General features: G+C 36.4%; 1 protein-coding gene across 8 annotated transcripts in view; it reads left to right on the top strand.

The window, feature by feature from the left end:
- Nucleotides 1-22,786, top strand: part of ACBD6 (acyl-CoA binding domain containing 6) — a 200,548-nt gene that overhangs the window by 71,689 nt on the left and 106,073 nt on the right. For 7 of the 8 annotated variants that reach the window (XR_009695841.1, XM_061160853.1, XM_061160849.1 and 4 more), the window contains 2 exons: nucleotides 2,853-2,958; nucleotides 19,632-19,721. Coding sequence is in view for 7 of the 8 variants with exons in the window: in XM_061160853.1 (XP_061016836.1) it covers nucleotides 2,853-2,958; nucleotides 19,632-19,721 (196 nt within the window). In the remaining variant the exon portion in view is untranslated. Of the gene's footprint in view, nucleotides 1-2,852; nucleotides 2,959-19,631; nucleotides 19,722-19,944; nucleotides 20,792-22,786 lie in introns of those variants that run through there. The other variant, XM_061160851.1, reaches the window with a different exon arrangement.

Genomic DNA, 22,786 nt, shown 5'->3' with positions numbered 1-22,786 from the left:
TCCTGTGGAAGACTGCATTAACTGGGAAATACAGAGGGAAAAAGAATTGGATTTGTATATTGTACATAATCTTGTCGGGGGCAAGATACAAGATACACAAAGATGTTGCTTCTGATGTTTCTCCCTTTTGACCACTAGGTGGTGACATTGTATAAAGACAGCTTGGTTGCTGACATGCCAGTCAAAACATGCATGACTTGGTGTTAGATAACTCTATTTAAAAACTAAGCCCGTGTATCACTTAATTTTTTAAATTATTAGTCACTGAGCTTTGTAACACATTCATGGTGATTTTATTGACTTTCCCATTTTATATTTAATTTACATTGTATACTCTACCCTGAAGTATTTTATAAATACTTCTATGTACCTAACATACCTAGTAATGATAAACTACAGTTGATAAGCAGGTATACAGATGAAAAAAATGCCCTGACCTCCAAAAAATTCACATACCAAAACAAAATAATTGATATAAACGATACATATTAAGAAACACTGAGAATATATTAAGCAATAGGAACATGTTAAATAAGTTTGTATTTTATTTACTCTCTTACTGCTTATGGCATAGGTGTACATGCCCATTTAGGATTAAGGAAGAAGGGGACACCCAGAAGGTCCTCTCATTTCTGAATAACCCTCCAATATTACTGGGTAAGGATAACCTATATCCCAAGGATCCTCCATACTTTCCTTTCTGTGCCCCACCACCAACTCCCCATTATTTTCAATTCAAAACAGTTGGTGAGAAGTATATTTTTTATTATGACTTAAAATGGCATAGTACTTTATCTCACAGTTGAAGTTGCTGCCTATTGAATTAGAGGGGTCTCTGTTATTGTATTGAAGGAAACTAGGCCCCTCGTATCCCCAGGTCAGAATGCTGAATGCACTTTTTTCATAGAAAGTATTTTTTGTGATAGTTAAATATAGCTAAAATAGTATTATATGAAGCCTTAATTTAAAAAATCAGACTTGTCCTTTTAGGGGTTTTGGTCTCAGACTTCTCTATTTTTTTTTCCCTCCAGAGTAAATGATCTAGAAAAGCATTTTCTCTTCTGCAAATGAACATTTTCAAGAGATCATACTTTTTTTTTTTTTTAAACATGATTTTTTTTCCTGGAGACTTAGCTCATTTTCTCTAGCTTGAGGTGGACTGTTTCTCCACTGTATTCTGATAGACCTTTTTAAAGATCCAGTTTCACATTATGTTAATAGTGTGGATTTGGGGAACATCTCTGGTGGTCCAGGAGCTAAGGGCTCCCAATGCAGGGGGCCCAGGTTCAGTCCCTGGTGGGGAAACTAGATCCCACATGCTGCAGCGAAGAGCTCACTTGCTGCAACTGGAAGATCCTGCATGCCACGACTAAAGATCAGAAATCACATGTACTGCAACTAAGACCCAGCACAGCCAAATAAATAAAATAAATACAGTTTTAAACTGTATAGATTTTAATCATTTCAGCTATACTATACATGTACTGAACACAGAGTTTCTTGCTTATCCCTGTTATCTGTTATAAACAGAATCTTGCCCAATGCCTTGCATGTAGTAGATTAGCAAATACATCAAATGCATAAGGGAATCTTAGATGGTAAATGCCACAGGATTGTGGTATGACTTAATTACCACTGACTGGGAAATAACTTTTTATAGGGTAAAAGTTATTGGCTTTTAAGATGGGAGACCTCCTAGGGTCAGTCGCTTTAATTTCTGATAAATGGAAGCCATGGACTTACATTTATCAAAAATACTAGTTATAATTTTTGGAACTCAAATTGCATTCTTTTATGCCTGTTTGGAAAATTAAGCCCACATGTTGGACAGTTTCATTATCAATATTCCAAATTACCGATCCTTTGAGGACCTCATTGAAACTACCCACCTGCCTGTTCCCCTTGCTCCCTGCCAACACATTCATAATAATGTATTATGCATTTGCATACATAATTCTGTATACTGTTTTAGAGGACTCATAGACCTCATGTCAAGAACTTCTGCTTTAGATTCTGCAGTAGATTACAGCTTACTAGTTGAAGATGTGGCTTGATATAATAGAAAAGTAGAAAAATGAACTATCTACAAAATCAGTTCATCTGAGTGAGTTCTACCTCTTATTCTACCTTTGATAAATGTGATGCTATTTGACAGGTCATATAATGTCTCCATACTTGTTTATCTGTGAAGTGAAACTGTCGGAAAAGAGTAAGTGAATTAGTACACTGAGATACTTAGGGTAGTACTGGGTGTATAGTATGCTTCCCAGTCTTTATTTGTATTATCTCATGAAGGATTTCAGAATTTTGTGATGCTGTCATTATCTTTCCCTTAAGGAAATTACTTTGGTGTGCATGTATGTGTGTGTGTGTTGTGTGTATTTGTGTATAATCTTTAAAAACTTGGATAGCAACCAACTTACTCTGTTTTTCTGTAATAGAAGTAGGAAGTTTGTTCCGATCCTTTGCTACCTCTATACTGGCAATGGAAAATGACCTTCTCACTGCAGTGCTACGATTGAACATTCTGAGTCAGAGGATATATGTGCCTGTCTGTGTAAAAGCAACCGGGGAGAAAAAGAGCATTGAGAAAATCTACTCAAGATGTTTTATTAGTGTACTGGTATAACTTGTTAAAGCAGATGAAGCTTTTCTCTATAGTTGCTAAGAACCTTAGTTTTTTCAGAGATTGGATGTATTGTCTTACTGAAAATCCACTACTGTTCCTGGAAAATTCTTTATAAAAACAGATTCCATTAATGTTTACAGCAAACAGATTGTATTAAAAATATGTAACTTTTCTGTGTTACCTATTAAGACAAAAACTTTTTTTTTTTTTTAACTCCAATTAGGGAAGAAGACAAAGACATATTTGATTACTGCAGGGAAAACAACATTGACCATATAACCAAAGTCATCAAAACAAAAAACATGGATGTGAATATGAAGGATGCAGAGGTATGAAACAAGTATATTGTTCTTTGCCCAGTAACTATATTTCTAGAAAACTGTCAAAATCTTGGTCAATCCAATTATTTCAATGCAGGTCCACTATTTAAAGGGATCCTATACTAAATTATTTTGTAAAATATATTACTTATTGATTTGTTTTGTGAATAAAACTGTTCACATATTGAGCTTAAACTGTCCCTGAATTATAGTTGTTAAAAAAGAAGCAAAATTTGGTAATCACTTTGAATCATTTTTCTTTTTTTTGAATCGTTTTCCTCATTCTGTGATAATGTGGTAAAGATGATTGAAATGACCATCTTCAATCAAAGGTGGCAAGTGTTAGGAAGAGGACATGCGGTGATCATAGATAATATGAAGAGTAGATAATTGACTTCTATATTAATTGAGAGCTCTCTGTACAGGTTAGCCTTTAATGTTATCTCACTTTTAGGCAACATCTTTCCTATAATATGTTTTTATGACATCTGGAACTGAAAATGTAAGACTCTAATTCTACAGTAAAGGAAGACCAGTGTTACTGGTCCCATCTCTCTCTCTCCTCACTCTCTTCAGTTTAGTTCAGTCCAGTCGCTCAGTTGTGTCCGACTCTTTGCGACCCCATGAATCGCAGCACGCCAGGCCTCCCTGTCCATCACCAACTCCCGGAGTTTACTCAAACTCATGTCCATCAAGTCGGTGATGCCATCCAGCCATCTCATCCTCTGTCGTCCCCGTCTCCTCCTACCCCTAATCCCTCCCAGCATCAGGGTCTTTTCCAATGAGTCAAATCTTTGCATGAGGTGGCCAAAGTAGTGGAGTTTCAGCTTCAGCATCAGCATCAGTCTTTCCAATGAACACCCAGGACTGATCTCCTTTAGGATACACTGGTTGGATCTCCTTGCAGTCCAAGGGACTCTCAAGAGTCTTCTCCAACACCACAGTTCAAAAGCATCAATTTTTCGGCATTCAGCTTTCTTCACAGTCCAACTCTCACATCCATACATGACCACTGGAAAAACCATAGCCTTGACTAGACGGACCTTTGTTGGCAAAGTAATGTCTCTGCTTTTTAGAATGCTATCTAGGTTGGTAGGTTGGCCTCACTCTCTTAACAAAAGTTATTATCACAGCATTTAGTTTCAGTTTTCTTCTTGAATCTCTAGTGTATCAATGTTTTTATTATTGTTACAAATTATAGTATAATTATGTAATATAGTCAATTATAATATGGTTATAATGTAACTATATTATTATGACTATGTAAATATTGTTTGCTCAGCTATGGACTGTGCTATATGTATTAGTCAACTTTTTGCTCTAGCAAAAAAAGAAAAATTTCAGTAGCTAACAACATTTATTTATTGTTCATGTTTCAAAAGACCAGTTGAGACTCTGCTGGGTTCTACTAGCCTTGTCAGTGCTCAGTTCATCTTGATTTCACCTTTTCTCATTTGAGATCTAATCCCAATGGATAGACCCTAGGTGGGGCAGACAAAACCAGATCCCACAAATACATTTAAAGTTTTCCTTGACTCTAGTGTGTGTCACATCTCCCTGTTTTCCTTTGTCTAAAACAAGTCACTAGGCCAAGACCCAGGTCAGTATAATAGGAAGTCTACTCTGATTACAGGGACACAAGGCAAGGGTAAAAAGTGAATGAATAAATTATGTAACCATGAATAATGCAATCTACATTCCATGGTACAACATTTTGTTTTTCTTAAAGTTAATAGTGGCCTCTCTATTTGCTTTTATACTTTTCTTGGTCTTCTATATTCCTATTAACTCTTCCCTCAATTTGCCCAAGAGGTCTTCTCATGCAGTCAATCCCATGTTTTTCCTTTTTTTTTCCTTAGGAGTATCCCTCTGGAGCCTTCCTTCCTTCGTTCCTCCTTCTTCATCTCTAGTCTGGACTGGTTGCTCTCTCAGCCTCTCTCACAGATGTCATTCTAGCTTTACGTTTTACCATTATCCTCGGAATTCTCTTCCCCTTTCTTCTGGATTTTCCTGTTTTCTGGATCCTAGGTCTTCACCTTTTATTGTTTACTTCAGTTTTGTTGGAGTGTCTCCTCCTCTAGCTTCCTCTTTTATTTATTTCCTGGTTTTGAAGGAGCATTTCCTTCAGTAGTTTCCTGGGAAAGGTAAATGTCTTGAGAACTTCCTTGTTTAAAATGTTTCTGTCAGAGCTCTTGACATATCCCACATGCTCAATAAAGATTTGATCAATTGTGAATTAACGAATGATAGAATGAATGAATAAGCAGAAGCAGTATAGTATAATGGTGATGAGCTGGACTGCCTGGGTTCAAGGGCTAGTACTATCACTTCCTAGCTATATGACCTTTGTCAAGTTTATTCTGTCTCCTAATGTGTTTCCTAATGTGTAAAATGAGAATAGTACCTGTGTCAGAAATATTGTGAGTATTAAATGAGTTAATGTATATAAAGGACTTAAATAGTACCTGAAACACATACACCAAGACATCAATAAATGTCTTGATTATCCTTAGTGAATAATATGAATAAAGGATGATGATATAATGAAGAAATCACTTAATTCTTTTTTCTAAGACTTAAATTTTTTTTAAGAGCAGAGCAGTTTTAGGTTTTATAATAAACTTGAGAGGAAGGTAGACATGGTACATTTTTTTTTTAAACCCAGGATGTACATTGATACATCATAATCACCCAAAGTCCATAATTTACTTTCGGGCTCACTCTTCGTGCTGTACATCCTATGTATCTGGATAGATGTATAATGACATATTCTTCATTACAGTATCATACAGAGTATTTTCATGACCCTAAAAATTCTATGTGCTTGCCTATTTGTACCTCCTGCTCCCCCTGCAACAACTGATCTTTTTCTTGTCTCCATAGTTTTGCCTTTTCTAAAATGCCATGTAGTTGGAATCATACGATATGTAGTCTTTTCAGATTGGCTTCTTTCACTTAGTAATATACAGTTGAGTTTCCTCCATATCTTTTGACGGTTTGATAGCTCATTTTCTTTTTTGTTGTTATTCAGTTGCTCAGTCATGTCAGACTCTTTGTGGCCCCATGGACTGCAGCACTCCAGGCTCCCCTGTCCTTCACTGTCCCCTGAGTTTGCGCATACTCATGTCCATTGAGTCAATGATGCCATCCAACCATCTCATCCTCTGTTGCCCCCTTCTACTGCCCTCAATCTTCCCCAGCATCAGGGTCTTTTCCAATGAGTTGGCTCTTAGCATCAGGTAGCCCGAGTATTGGAGCTTCAGCTTCAGCATCAGTCCTTCCAATGAATATTCAGGTTGATTTCCTTTAGGATGGACTGGTTGGATCTTCTTGCAGTCCAAGGGACTCTCAAAAGTCTTCTCCAGCCCCACAGTTTGAAAGCATCAGTTCTTTGGTGCTCAGCCTTCTCTATGGTCCAGCTCTCACATCCGTACATGACTACTGCAGAAACCATAGCTTTGACTATATGGACCTTTGTCAGCAAAGTGAAGTCTTTGCTTTTTAATACACTGTCTAGGTTTGTCATAGCTTTTCTTCCAAGAAGCAGGCATCTTTTAATATCATGGTTGCAGTCACTGTCTGCAGAGATTTTGGAACCCAAGAAAAGGAAGTTTGTCACTGTTTCCATCTTTCCTCTTCTGTTTGCCATGAAGTGATGAGACCGGATGCCCTGATCTTCATTTTTTGAATGTTGAGTTTTAAGCCAGTTTTTTTCACTCTCCTCTTTCACCTTCATTAAGAGGCTCTTTAGTTCTTCACTTTCTGCCATTAGAGTGGTGTCATCTGCATATCTGAGGTTATTGGTATGTCTCCTGGCAATCTTGCTTCCAGCTTGAGCTTCTCCCAGCCTAGCATTTCACATGATATACTCTGCATATAAGTTAAATAAACAGCATGACAATGTATAACTTTGATGAACTCCTTTCCCAATTTTGAACCTGTTCATTGTTCCATCTCCAGTTCTAACTGTTGCTTCTTGACCCGCATACAGGTTTCTCAGGAGGTAGGTAGGTAAGTTAAGGTAGGTAATTCTCTTTAAGAATTTTCCACAGTGTGTTGTGATCCACACAGTCAAAGGATTTAGCGTAGTCAATGAAGTAGAAGGAGATGTTTTCTGGAATTCCCTTGCTTTTTCTGTGGTCCAGGGGATGCTGAAAATTTGACTCTGGTTCCTCTGCCTTTTCTAAATCCAGCTTGTTTATCTGGAAGTTCTGGATTCATCTACTGTTGAAGCCTAGCTTGAAGAATTTTGAGCATGACCTTGCTAGCATGTGAAATAAGTGCAGTTGTGCAGTAATCTGAACATTCTTTGTCATTGCCTTTCTTTGGGATTGAAGTGAAAACCGACCTTTTCCAGTCCTGTGGCCACTGCTGAGTTTTCCAAATTTGCTGGCATATTGGGTGCAGCACTTTCACAGCATCATCTTTTAGGATTTGAAATAGCTCGGCTGGAATTCCATCACCTCCACTAGCTTTGTCTGTAGTAATGCTTCTGAAGGCCCACTTGACTTCACACTCCATTGGCTCTAGTTGAGTGACCACACCATCATGATTATCTGGGTCATTAAGACCTGCTTTGTATAGTTCTTCTGTGTATTCTTGCCTCCTCTTCTTAATATATTCTGCCTCTGTTAGGTCTATACCATTTCTGTCCTTTATTGTGCATCATCTTTGCATGACATGCTCCCTTGGTATCTCTAATTTTCTTGAAGGGATCTCTGGTCTTTCCAACTGTATTGTTTTCCTCTATTTCCTTACATTGTTCACTTAAGAAGGCTTTATCTCTCCTTGCTGTTTTGAACTCTGCATTCAGATGGGTGTATCTTTCCTTTTCTCCTTTGTCTTTTAGCTTCTCTTCTCAGCTATTTGTAAGGCCTCCTCAGACAACCATTTTGCCTTTTTGCATTTCTTTTTTTGGGGTATGGTCTTGATCGCTGCCTCCTATAAAATATTACTAACCTCTGTCCATAGATCTTCAGGCACTCTATCAGGTCTAATCCCTTGAATCTACTTGTCATTTCCACCTATATAATCCTACAGGATTTGATTTAGGTCATATCTGAATGGTGTAGTGGTTTTCCCTACTTTCTTCAACTTAAGTCTGAATTTTGCAATATAGAGTTATGATCTAAGCCGCAGTCAGCTTCCTGTCTTGTTTTTGCTGACTGTATAGAGCTTCTCCATCTTCAGTTCCAAAGAATATAATCAATCTGATTTCTGTATCGACATTTCCTTTTAGCATCCAAGAATATCCCATTGTCTAGATGTTCCACAATTTATTTATCCATTCACCTCCTGAAGGACTATCCTTGGCTGCCTCTGAGTCTTGGCAGTTATGAATAAAGCTGCTATAACATCCATGTGAAGATTTTGTGTGGACATGAGTTTTCAGTTCCTTTGGGTAAATAAGGAGAAGTATGAATTCTAGATCATATTGTGAAAGTGGAGTCGCTCAGTCATGTCTGACTCTTTGTGACCCCGTGGACTGTAGCCCACCAGGCTCCTCTGTCCATGGGGTTCTCCAGGCAAAATACTGGAGTGGGTTGTCATTTCCTTCTCCAGGGGATCTTCCCGACCCAGGGATCGAACCCAGGTCTCCTGCATTGCAGGCAGATGCTTTAACCTCTGATTCCATTTTCTTTCCCCTCTTAGCATATCAGTTATGCTTTTTCTAACCTTTTATAGTGGTTGCCCTAGGGTTTGCAGTATACATTTATAACTAATCCAGGTCCACTTTCAAATAACATGATACCATTTCATGGGTAATGTGAGTGCCTTATAAAAAAAAAAATATTCCTAATTCCTCCCTCCTGCCCCTTGTATCACTGCTGCCACTCATTTCACTTAAATAAGAGCATACATAGGCATATGTACATGCATACAGTGTATGCTTGTGTATATATTTGTATGCATATAAGATATGAAACATAAGCTTGTATAATCAAATTCACTATATAAGATAAGATACCTAAGCTTGTATAATCAAATACGGTGTTGCTATTATTTTGAACAAACTGTTAAGTCAATTAAGAATTTTTTATTGTATCTTCACTATTCTTTCTCTGATGCTGTTTCTTTATGTAGATCCAGTTTCTAACCTACATTGTTTTCATTCTCTCTAATAAATATCTCTCAATATTTCTTGCAAGGCAGGTCTACTGGCAACAGATTTCTCCAATATTTGTTTGAGACAATCTTTATTTCTTCTTCACTTTTGGAGAATAATTTCTCAGGATACAGAATTCTAGGTTAGCAGGGGTTTTCCCTCAGCACTTTAAGTGTCACTCCACTCTTCTTGCTTGCATGGTTTCAGAAGAGAAGTCTGATGTAATTGTTTTCTCTATAAGCAGTGTATTTTTTTCTTTGGCTTCCTTCAGGATTTTTCTTTATCTTTGATTTTCTTTAATTTGAAAATGATATGCATAGTGTAGTTTTTGAAGTATTTATCTTGCTTGGTGTTCTCTGAGCTTCCTGGATCTGTGGCTTAGCATCTGGCATTAATTTGAGGAATTTCAGTTATTGTTTCAGGTATTTCTTGTGTTCCTTTCTCTGTTTCTTCTCCTTCCGGTATCCCCAACTATGCATATGTTACATCTTTTGCATTTGTCCCACAGCCCTTGGATATTCTGTTCTGTTTTTTGTTATTGTTGTTGTTTCCTGTCTTTGTTCTCTTTGCTTTTCAGTTTTCAAGGATTCTGTTGATACATCTTCTAGCTCAGAGATTCTGTCTTCAGCCATTTCTGGTATACCAGTAAGCCTGTCACAGGCATTTTAAATTTCTCTTGCAATGGGTTTATTTTTTTAATCTCTAGCATTTCTTTATGGTTCTTTATTCAGATTTCCACTTCTCTGCTTACATTGTCCATCTGTTCTTTTTCTTTTTTAGATATTTATCTATTTGGTTGCCTTGGGTCGTAACTATGGCACACAGGATCTTCACTGCATTATTCAGGGTCTTTTGTTGCAGTGCACGGACTCTTTAATTGTGGCAGAGGGGCTTAGTTGCTCTGCAGCAAGTGGTATCTTAGTTTCCTGACCAGAGATCGGGAAGCCACGTTTTCTGAATTGCAAGGTGGATTCTTAACCACCGGACTGCCAGGGAAGTCTCTGTCCATCTGTTCTTGCATGCTGCCAGCTTTATATATTAGAGCCCTTAGCATATTAATCATTGTTGTTTTAAATTGTCCATCTGATAATTCCAACATCTCTGCCCTGTTTCATTCTGATGCTTATTCTGTCTCTTCAAATGGTGAATTTTCTGCCTTGTGGTTTGCCATGTAATTTTTATTGATAGCTGGATGTGATATACCAGATAAAAGGAACTGCTGTAAATAGGCCCTTAGTAATGTGTTGGTGTGAAAAACTGACTTATTTGAAGAGACCCTGATGCTGGAAAAGATTGAAGACGGGAGGAGAAGGGGACGACAGAGGATGAGATGGTTGGATGGCATCACCAACTCAATGGACATGAGTCTGAGTAAGCTACAGGAGTTGGTGATGGACAGGGAAGTCTGGCATGCTGCAGTCCATGGGGTCACAAAGAGTCAGACATGACTGAGCGACTGAACTGAAATGACTGAATGTGTTGGTGAGGGGTTGGGAAGAGTAAGTGTTCTGTGGTCCTACCATTAGGTCTCAGTTCTGTAGTGAGCCTGTGTCTCTGAGCTGGGACTCTCACAAATGTTTCTGTCTCTTCTTTTTTTAATCCCTCTTTCAATGGGACAGATGACTAGAGTGGACTGGAGGTGGCTATTTCCCTTCCCCCAGGTCAGTTAGACTCTGATAATACCCCAACAGGTTAGGTGCTGGTTAACCTTTTCCTCTAAAGGCAGGCCTTTTCAGGGCATATTTCAGAATGGATCATTTCCCTTTCCCCTACCCGAAGCATGAGAGGATGTTTCTCTGACATTTATTATCAGAGAATCTGGTCATGCTCCTGGAGGTAAATCTCACATTATTGGTGGGGTGTGTTTGGAAGAGTTGAGTAGATGCCTTTGGAGTTTTAACCCCCAGAGTTGTCTGCACTGAGCCTCCAGCGGTTTATCAATCATAGCCAGGTTTTCCTACCTGGAACTGGTTCCCCGGGTGGTGTCCACTTGTAAGGCTGTGCTCCAGGCCGTCAGGTTCGCCTGTCTCTCTAGTCTCAGGGCCAGTGGTTTCCCTTGTGCACTCCTGTCTCTTCTGGACCCAAGAAGAATCGTTGATTTTTCAGTCTCTTCAGCTTTTTGTTTGTTAAGGTGGAGTGGCAACTTCCTAGCTTTTTATATGTGGAACTGGAAACCAGAAGCCCACTTAACTTTTCAAGGTCACTTTTTCACTGGAAATGATTGTGTGTGTACTATATGATCCCTACTAGAATTCTCCATCTTTCAAATAATACTGTTTTATACAATGTGAGTTATAGTTTACAGAGTACTTTCACCACATTCACAACTCTGTAAGGTACTTCCACTTTTTTTTACCATGTTGTCTTCACGAGAGCTCTGAAAGGCTATCCTTATTTTTGAGACAAGAACTGCTTCAGATATGTACATGTTACTTGTTCAAATACATACAACTGCTGAGTCTAAAAGAGTGAAATGTAGTTCTGAGAGAGTGTTCTTTTCACCACTGAATATAAGAAGGATAATCAGTTTCCAGTCATCCCTGCTAGTGTTATGCTCTGACTTGCAACAATTTCTTTTATAAAATAGTTAAATTCACATGTGACCTCTGCAGAGATCATTGGACAGCAGTAATAGGGATAAAATAAATGTCTAGACCACAAATGGCTTACACTAAACAACACCGTTTTTTATGTGTGAAAATGAAAGAAAGCCTTGTAAAATGCTTTGCTTCCCTCATTTAGTGACTTTGATACAGTGCAGTTTCCCAGGTCTTCCAGTTTGTTACCCATGCAGCTACCTTTACCCCCAGCCTGCCAGAACATTGTGTTTCCATGAACAGATGAAGTGCTTACACATTCATAGACTGAGACACCCTGAATTCAGTTGGGTTCTCTCATTGCTCCAAGCAGATTTCTGCCCTTTCAGCCATGACAACTCAGGCTGGGCTTTGAATACTGATGGCAAGCCCTTTTATTATTAATCAGGGATTTGTATGAATTAATTTAAGAACATGAGGGAAATGGGAGCTTAAAATTAGAATCAAACTTAACATCCTAAATGAAATAAAGGGTACTGCTTCATGACATTTAAAGCTCTAGCAAATGAAACAACTTTGTAAGCTTTGATGGTGGATTAAAAGTATATAATCTCAAAGTTAACTTTCTAGCTAAATACTTTTAACCTCTTTATCAGAAAAAAGACATTTCCCTACTATAAGTTGGGTAACAATTAAAATTCTGAAAAGACTTCTAGTTCTTCTGGTGTTTGTCTATCTAATATTTGAACTTGAGATATTTCACTACTGATTGCCTAAGATTCTCTGGGATGGTGTATGACTTCATTTAAAATGTCCACCCAGCAGATTCACCCCAATTTCAGTCTTTCCCTAAGATGATAAAAATTACATTTATTACACTTAAAATGTTCTGTGAGCACATAAAGAAATTTAATAATAGTCATAATATGATAAGCTATATTTGCACCCCATATATTGAAATAAATATTATTATTATTGCCTAAAATGCTTAGATTTGAATCTGTAGATATCATAGCACATGAACATATATAAAAAATGCTTTTTAAGTAAAATATTCCTATTTTATAATGAAGTTATTTTATTATGTGTAAGTATAGTTCCTGGTGTGTGTCATTTAGGTTGTAATTGCTGCTAATACATTGATAGTAAGTTATACATTTCTAATTTGAGAAAATTATTCAATACATAGTATTTCCTACTGATACGTTAACTAGGACATTGTTTATATTTTAGGTTAAAGAAAAAGTTTTGTAGTTATACTTTTCAGGACACTATCTATATATCAGATGTTTCATGTTCCAAGTTTATAGCATCATGGTGTTATGTGTACTCATTTTTTATTTACATTACAACTCTTATTAAAGTTTTTAATGATTTGCAGAAATGTTTGAAAACTTCAGTATAGGTAATATGAAGAGAAATGTAAGAGCTTTTAAATTTTTTAAATGGTGCTTCAATTTTTATTTTTGAGTCATATTAATATAACTCTTCACACATGCTACATATTTACAGGTTTTTCAAGAAAATATCTTGGCTGATTTAAATAATTTGTAAAGTATACTTGTTATGAACAGAATATTTCTTATCAATCATCAGGCACATTTTATGTCTGGACTATTCTTGTCATACACGTTGTTTCTTAGATCAGTGCCATATCAGCAGATGAAATACATGTTTATTAGTGTGTATTTTAAACTTTTATATTAATTTAAATTTGTTAAATGTAGCGATATAATAATATTTGGACAAATTAGATGACATCATTCCAATGTATCTATCATCAGTCCCCCCCGAAGCATTTATACAATTTATTAGTTTCCCGTAGGTTCTTATCTAATGCACTCCCCAAATTCCTCTTTTATTGAGCTGCTTCTTTAGTTCTTTCCTTTCTGTCGTTTTGAAGGTATAATTTTATACCATTTTCCATATACTAATAGATTCTTTCAAATACTTTGAAGAAGGTCACCTTTCTCTTGACTGTTCCTTTCTTTACTTGCTTTGTTTTAAATTTGTGGCTCATGTCAGACTACAATTTACTTGCTTTTGGCTTGAGAAACTGATGCAAAATCTCACAAAACCTGACATTATTAACCTAACAAAGAAGCAAAAGGTCTAAAGAGGCAGAGTCAGTGAACTGAGGATAAATTTATGCTTTTAATTTAAGAAAGGAAGTAAAAATGTACCCTCTTAAATAACTTTCTACATTTGAATATATGTTATTTTGGTTGTGTAGTTGATTAACATTAATGTGAAGGAGCTCTGTTTATTCACACTAGTAATTGAGAAATGCATTCTAAACTGTCAAATTATGCTCATTTATGTTAATACAGGCAGTACCATTTAAAAATCAAGCCTATATTAATACTTCTTCAGAACTTTTTCATCTTCCCCAACTGAAACTCTATACTCATTAAACACTAACTCCCTATTCCTCCCCTTCCCCCAGCCCCCTGGTAGCCACCATTTGACTTTCTGTCTTCATGAATTTGACCGCTCTAAATACTTCATGTAAATGGAATCATATAGTATGTGCTGTCTTGTGACTGGCTTGTTTCACTTAACATGATGTCTTCAAGACTCATCCATGTTAAAACAGGTCAAAATTTTATTCCTCTTAAAAAAAAATGAATGATATTTGTATGCATATACTGCATTTTGTGTATCTAAATATCTGTGAACAGTTAGGTTGCTTTCATATTTTGGCTATTGTGAATAATGCTGCTGTGAATGTGGGTGTGAAATTTTTGTTTGATTTTTTTTCCAAAATTTATTATGAAAAATTGTACATATACCAGAAAGTTGAAAGAATTTTACAGTGGACATATGTATTCCTATCACTAGATTCTACACTGATATTTTACTATGTATGTTTGCTCTACTAGTATTTAGCCATCTCTTTATCCATCTGCCAGTCTATCTTACTTTTTTGGATGTGTTCCAGGGTATTTTATAGACAGTACATTTTCTTCTAAATGCTTCAGCATATATATCATTAACCAGAGATCAGTATTAGTCTGGTTTTTCTCTTAATGTAAAATGTATATACAATGATAGCTCAGTTGGTAAAGAATCTGCCTGCAATGCAGGAGACCCTGGTTCAATTCCTGGTCGGGAAGATCCACTGGAGAAAGGATAGGCTACCCACTCCAGTATTCTTGGGCTTCCCCTATGGTTTAGCTGGTAAAGAATCCACCTGAAATGCAGGATACCTGGGTTCAAGTCTGTTTCATTAAGCTCCTTCAGTCACTTACAAAAGTTCATCTTTATATGGCATTCCCTGATGGCTCAGAGGGTAAAGAGTCTGCCTGCAATGTGGGAGACCTGAGTTTGATCCCTGGGTCAGGAAGATCCCCTGGACAAGAAAATGGCAACCCACTCCAGTATTCTTGTCTGGAAAATCCCATGGACAGAGAAGGAGCCTGGCAGGCTACAGCCCATAGGGTTGCAAAGAGTCAGACACAACTGAGAGACTTCACTTTCACTTTTTTGAATTAATATTGACAAATACATGTACCCGTGTAACCAAAACTCCTATCAAGATATAGAACATTACTGTCACCCTAGAAAATTCCCTCATGCCTCTTCTCAGCTGGTTCTTTCTCCTCATCCCACAAAGGTAATCACTATTTTCTAATTCTTCTACCATACGTTGGTTTTGCCTATTCTAGAACTTTATAGGTGAAATCATAAAATGTACTTTTTTTTTTTGTATAAGGCTTCTTTCATTTAACATAGTGTTTTGGGGTCATTGATATTGTTGTATAGATCAGTATTTCCCTTCGTTTTTATTGCTGAGTAATATTCCATCATATGACCATGAGTATATTGTGTATTTATCCATTGTCTTATGATGGCACCTGGCTACCTTATAATGATCACTGGATTACTTATTACTTTATACAGGATAAAGTAATATCTCCATTGCTTACTCCTTGACCCTTTAGTTACTAACATTATGGCTTAGTAAATGCTTATAAAGGGATCTTTTAAAGCAGTGTATTTCAAGTCCTTCTGAATTCCCTGATAGCTCAGCAACACCATTTCTTTTTACCTTAGATCCTAGCCAGTGAACAAAATAAAGTATTCACTTACTTTAAATGTGTATTAGCGTCCATGCTAGTCACATCTTGAGACTGTAAACTGCCTCCCAGTACTACTGCTGTCTGAGTTTTTGAAAGAACACTGTTGGTTTATTCTTGAGAGGCAGGTGGCAGGCAGTAGGAGGCTTTGTGTAGTTTCTGGTGGGGGAGTTGTCACTGTAGCCAGATACTTTACCAGCAGCAGCAAAGGGTAGAAGATAAGAATAGGAGAGAGGAGACAGACGTTACAGGTTATTGGTAGCTGAAGTCAATCAATTGTAAATTGAAACCCAGTTTTTTGGGAGAGAGAAATTCAAGTTGACCTGTTTACAGTATTTCACTGAGTGATTAGACTGTATTACCCTATACAATGGCTTCCCTCGGAGCTCAGTCAGTAAAGAATCTGCCTGCAATGCAGGAGACCCAGGTTCAATTCCTGGGTAGGGATGATCCCCTGGAGAAGCAAATTGGCAACCCAATCCAGTATTCTTGCCTGGAGAATCCCATGGAGAGAGGAGCCTGGCAGGCTACAGTCCATGGGGTTGCAAGAGCCAGACTTGACTTAGCGACTAAACCACCACCACCATCCTATACAATCTTTGATAGAATGGCAACTCTTACAAATTTAAACATACCATCTTTGCCATGTTTTCATCTACTGTATATTTGGTGTACATGCTTTGTATCTATTCTCAAAATACCAGAAGAACATCAAGATTCACTTTATAATACTATCTCTTTTCATTTAATTTGTGATAACCAGGAGAAAATGTAATTTTAAAAATTCCTCATAGTTTAAGGACAAGTAACCAAGGATATCAAAGGAGCATTTAAAATATTAAGACCCACTCTGTATTTTCCAGAAGGTATGAAAGTAATACTACTTAATAGGTTAGCTGCCACCCTGCACTTTCAAAGCACTTTAGTCATTCATCTGTCTGAGGTAAGACGGTATTTGCACCTTTGGTTAATAGATGGGAACTCTCTCCCCCGAACCCCATGTTTTACTGTATTTGAATTCCAGAATATATCCAGAGCTTTCCAAACAGTGCTTATTGTCTTCTGGTGGCCTAACAAAGATTCCTTTTAATAATGGCTTTCCCCACTTATATCCTAAATACTTCTGGGATATTTTTTCAGAAGTTATTAAAACCCAAAGCAAAGAAACAGTTGTCAGTTTTTGTGGTAACAGTAAAAATAAATTTTAACTGGAAAATTTGTAAGAGATTATATCATTCATAGATGATAAAACAATTACACAAAAAAATAGGTAAAATATCTCATAAGTTTGTATAAAATCTTTAAACAAATATGATGTGTACATAGTTGATGGTTTTCCTTCTGGAAGAGAAATTATGGAATCCAGTATCTCAATTTAATGAATTTAAAAATTATATATATTGGTCCATGTATATTTGTGGTTAACAAAGAGAAAGGACAGAACCACAGGTATTTACTGTGGGTAAATACTGATTTCTTCAGTAGGGGTTATGAGGATAGCATCTCTGCAAATTCCTGGTTATGTATTGCTTGAGCCAATAATCTTAAAGTAGAGTATGTTTACAGGAACTCTGTAATGTGAAGAAGTAAAGAGTTATCACATCCAGATACCTGGTTATGCTGGTCTTTTTAAGTGCAGGAACTTTTGAAGGCAAAAATTCTAAAGCCTGATTTATTTTATGTATGCTTATTTACAAGTATGTTTAATCCTGCTCTTGCTTCTGAGCTTAATACCGCATAAAAATATTAATCATTAGGTGGTCTTAATGTAGCTCTCTTCAGCACTTCTGTAGAAAGTCATTGTCAGAGAATTCATTCTAATTCAAGGTTAATTAGTGTACCATTAAAATAATGCGTTACAAAAATTAATTACATCGCAGGTCAAAAAACCTGTTAAAAAGCAGAGTGTAAATGTCTGAGAGCACGTCGTCCTCCTTAAAACATTGCTATACGAGTGCCACCCTTCTGGAAAATATCTCCAATGTGAAAATCACTACTGAGGTCCAGTCATAGGTGTTTCCCTAAAGTAAATTTTTGGCACCACACATGGAAAATTTAAAATATAACTCCCCATTAACAGTAAAATGTGTTGCTTGTCTGCTTCCACACCGAAACAGCTAAGGATTTATATTTTAGCATTAATCAATGGAACCCTATTGGGTTAAACCTAAGAGAAGTCAGGAATCTTGTTGAGGAATAGAAATTATCTGTACATCTTACAGTAAAAATACTAGATATATTATGTTTTCTTACTTAACTGTTAGGTAGTTCTGGTAGGTGCCTTGTGTAAGTCTATCACACATCATTTTAACTATATGGTGATTCTTGTTAATAATTTGATAGCCATAAAATGTAACCTTAAAATTAGAACTAAAAATAATACAGACTTTGACATTTTACCTGATTATTTTAATGTAAAAGCTGTGAAACAGTTATATTGAGTTATAAAATACTTTACACATTGGTATTTGTTCTGAGAATCAAATTAGAATATCTAATTATTCATAGGGAGGGTTTTAAAATGAGTGCCCCAGTAACAGTAAATCAGTACGCATTAGAGCTGGGGAACATTTAACACAGGCAACGCTGTTCTCTATCAACAATACGTTTTTTATTTGGCTTTTAGAATTGTCTCCATTTTAAAAAATTATTAGTGGGCTCTGAACTAATAATTAACTAAGTGGTTTTGCTGTTACAATAAAGTGTGACTGATTTGCCCACATTTAAAAATTTTCTGCTTCCCTTCTCCTTTATATTTGCATATAACAGATATTCACAGATATGTAAAAATAAATTGAGCAAATGAAAGAAAAAGGAAAGGACAATTTTTAAGGAAGAAGTTGTCTTACTTTGGGTTTTTGTTGTTGTTTGTTTTTTTCAAGAATAGCTCCTGGTTAATTAGTTGAATGAATAAGGTATGTGAAGAGAGTCTGAAAGATGAAGAATATAAGTGGGTTAAGAAAACCTTTCTTCAAAGGTGCTTTTTACTTTTAAGTCCTCTTTGTCCTAGCTTATATCTGTTTAAATCTTTTCTAAAATGACATAAAGCAGGGATTTCAACTTAATGTGAAAAAACATTCCATTCTTTTAAAAATGACAACATCGCTACCACCCTCAAAAAGTAGTGTTAAGCCATAATCACTCATTTCTTCAGAAAAGCCCTTAGCTTTGGGGGTTTTGTTAATTCTTTGGACCAATTAGGCTTCTTTTGTTAACTAAGCCAAGATTTTCTGACAATAGAGAAAATAATTAACACATCGATAGTAACTGTTTGTCTTTGGTAGACAATAGTTAAAAAATTGTTTAATATTTAGTATGCTGTCTCCTAACAGTTAATTGTCTATTCTGTTTTACAGGTGGCTTTCATAGTCAACATCTGAAGTTAAATACTAACGTTTAGGGGATGTTTCAGGGTGTAAATTTGGGCTATGAAGGAGAAATGCTTGTGATTACATTTTCTTACATTTTATGGAATAAACTTGAGTAAATTTAGATATGTTTCATTTAGATTATGATCTCTACCTCGGTTTAAGTACCATTTTTTTTTAATTCATAAGAGTTGTTTCACCAAAAGTGAACATAATAATTTAAAATTAATCTCTTTCATTTCATCAAAGTACTTTAAAATTTACAAAGTGTTATCGTGTAGTTCATACATCCAATAAATATTACTGGTATTATTGTTGTTAGTATTATCCTTATCCCCACTCTGTGGATAAAAAGAAACTGATCAGGCTGAAGAAAGTCACTGGGCTAGTATCTAACAGATCCCCAAAGTAGAACTCAGGAATTCCTGTTGTTTTCGTTTACTGTTTTTCCTATAGAACATTTTATATTAATCATTCTTAGAATAGTTAACCTATATTTTTACTTATTTTTGTATCTTTCTTAAGACATTATGTCTTTTATATGGCCCACAACTGGATTAACAACTTCACTTGTCTTTTTCTGTGTTTTTAGGGCAGAACTCTACTCCATTGGGCTTGTGATCGAGGACATAAGGAACTAGTCACAGTCTTGCTACAATATAGAGCTGATATTAACTATCAGGTAAGAGTGATGAAAAGGGAACATTTTTTAAAATGAGGTAAAATCTATATAAAGTAAAATTTACCATATTAACGGTTTTAAAGTGTACAATCGAGTGGCATTAATATATTTAACAATATGCAGCCATCGCTACTATCTTGTCCTAACATTTTCATCACCCCAGAAGGACAAGGACAGTTTTTTACCCGTTAAGTTGTCACTCCCTATTTCCCTTCCCTTCCAGATCTTAGCAACAACTAATCTTTCTGTTTCAATGGATTTGCCTATCCTGGATATTTCATATAAATGGGATCATAAAATATGTGGCCTTTGTTTCTGGCTTCTTTCACTTGGCTTGTTTTCAGAGATTATCCATGTTGTAGCAGGTAATTGCACTTCTTTCCTTTTTATGACTAAGTAATATTCTGTTGTATGTATAGAACACATTTTATCCTTCATCAACTGATGAGTAATTGAGTTGTTTTCACCTTTTGGCAATTGTGAATAATTGCTGTGAACAATTTGCATACATGTTTTTGTTCAAAACTTGTTTTCAGTTCTATTGGTTCTGTACTTAGGAGGAGAATTTCCTATATGGTAATTTGATGTTTAACTTTTTGAGGAAACTCCAAACTATTTTCTACAGGAGGCACACAGTTTTACATTCCCACCAGCAATGCAATGCATGAGTGTTCCAGTATTTCCACTTCTTCACCAATACTCGTTATTTTCTTGTTTAATAGCCATTCTAGTGGGATGTAGTGATCTCATCATAGTATGATTTGGATTTGCATTTCCCTAGTGAGTATTTTTTCATGTACGTGTTAACAGCTTGTCTATCTTCTTTGGGAAAATGTCTATTCAAGTGTTTTACCCGTTTTTAAACAGAGGGGTTTTTTTATATTTAAGAAGTAAAAGTTCTTATATTCTGGACCTTAAAGCATTATCAGATGTATGATTTGCAAATATCTTCTCTTTTTCTGTGGGTTGTCTTTTCACTTTCTCGATAGTGTCCTGTGGTGCACATAAAGTTTTCAAATTTGATGAAGTTCAGCATATCTGTTTTCTTTTGTTGGTTGTGCTTTTGGTGTCATACCTAAGAAACAATTGCCAAATTCATGATTATTAAGATTTACCATGCACCCCTAGAAACTCTGTACACATAACTAACTCCCCATTCCCCAACCCCCCTAAAACCCTAGCAACCACCATTCTACTCTCTCTCTTCATGAATTTGACTACTCTAGATACATTATATAAGTAGAATCGTACAGTACTCGTCCTTTTGTGACTGGCTTATTTCACTTAGCATAATGTCTTCAAGATTCATCCATGTTATACCATGTGGCAGAATTTTTTTCCTTTTTAAAACTCAATAATGTTGCATCGTATATATATATATATACCATATTTTGTTCATCCAAATACCCATCTACAGACATTCAGGTTACTTTCACCTTTTGGCTATTGTGATTAATACCTCTGTGAATATGAGTAGCAAATATTTGTTTTGAGTCCTTGCTTTCACTTCTTTTGTGTATATACCCAGAAGTAGAATTGCTGGTTCATATGGTAATTCTTTAATGTTTTGAGGATCACCATACCATTTCCACAGTGGCTGCACCATTTTACCTTCCCATCAGCAATGCACAGATACTCCAGTTTCTCCACATCCTTACCAACACTTGTTATTTTCTGTATTTTTGATATTAGCCATCCTGGTGGATGTGAAGTGATATCTCATTGTGGTTTTGATTTGCATTTTCCTAATGATTAATGATGTTGAACATTATTAATGTTGACCAGTTAATATTGGCCGTATGTTCATCTTCTTTGGAGCAGTGTCTGTTCATGTCCTTTTCCCATTCTTTAATTGGGTTGTTTAGGGGTTTTTATTGTTAAGTTGTAAGGTGTGTTAGTCACTCAGTCATGTCCAACTCTTTGCGACCCCTGTAGCCTGCCAGGCTCCTCTGTCCATGGGATTTCCCAGACAAGAACACAGAAGTAGGTTGCCATTTCCTTCTCCAGGGGATCTTTCTGACTCAGATATTCTGAGTATCAGACCCTTATCATATACACAGTTTACAAATATTTTCTCTTATTCTGTGGGTGGTCTTTCATGCTGCTGATAATAATGTCCTTTGATACACAGCAGCTTAAAATTTTGAGGAAGTTCGCCTTATCCATTTTTCCTTTTATTGCCTGTGTTTTTGGTGTCATATCCAAGAAGTCGTTGCCAAATGCCATGTCATGAAGTTTTTTTCCCCATATTTTCTTTAAGAACTTTATAATCTTAGCTCTGTTTTTTGCCCCGTTTTGAGTCAAAGGTAGCATAAGGGTCCAGCTTCTTCTTTTTTTTTTTTTTCCATGTGCACTTTCAGTTTTCCCAGTGCCATTCACAGGTTGAAAAGACTGTCCTTTCTTCACTGAAGGGTCCTGACACCCTTGTCAAAAATCATGTGACCATTGTCAAAAACCATGTGACCATATATGCAAGAGTTTGGGATCTCTATTCTATTCCATTTGTCTATATGTTTGTCTTCTTGCCAGTACTACACTGGTTTAATTACTATATCTTTGTAGTAAATTTTGAAATTAGGAAATGTGAGACTTCCGACTTGTTTTTCTTTTTCAAGACTTTTGGCTGTTCTGAGTCCTTTGTGTTTCCATGTGAATTTTAGGATGGATTTTTCTCTTTATACAAAAATGTCTTTGGGGTTTTGCTAGAGGTGGCATTGAATCTGTAGATCAGTTTGGGAGTACAGTTTTCCCCTGTTCTCTGAAAGTAAAGCGAAGAATGAAACCTTCTGTAAGCCGAAATGATGTAAAGTGAAGAAGCAGTTTCCTTAGGACACATTTTGCTGATGCATGCACACAGTAAGCTGAGATAAAGCACTGATGCTGGCACAGTTAAGAGTGAAGGTGGCTTCATGCTGAGATGCAGGGTGTAGTTGCCGGAGGAGGAGAAGGAGCCCGACTCTTGGTGCTCAGAGTGCACACTCACTCTACAGTGCCCAGCTGCAAAGCAAAGACTGAGTGCGCATTGCTTTTTGCCTTTTTTTGTAAAAGCAAAAGTCCTCTAGATT

This window comes from Dama dama, chromosome 14, assembly GCF_033118175.1.
Source record: "Dama dama isolate Ldn47 chromosome 14, ASM3311817v1, whole genome shotgun sequence".
NCBI classification, from domain to species: domain Eukaryota; kingdom Metazoa; phylum Chordata; class Mammalia; order Artiodactyla; family Cervidae; genus Dama; species Dama dama.
Note: the sequence above shows the minus strand (reverse complement) of the source record. Positions and strands in the feature narration are given on the sequence as shown.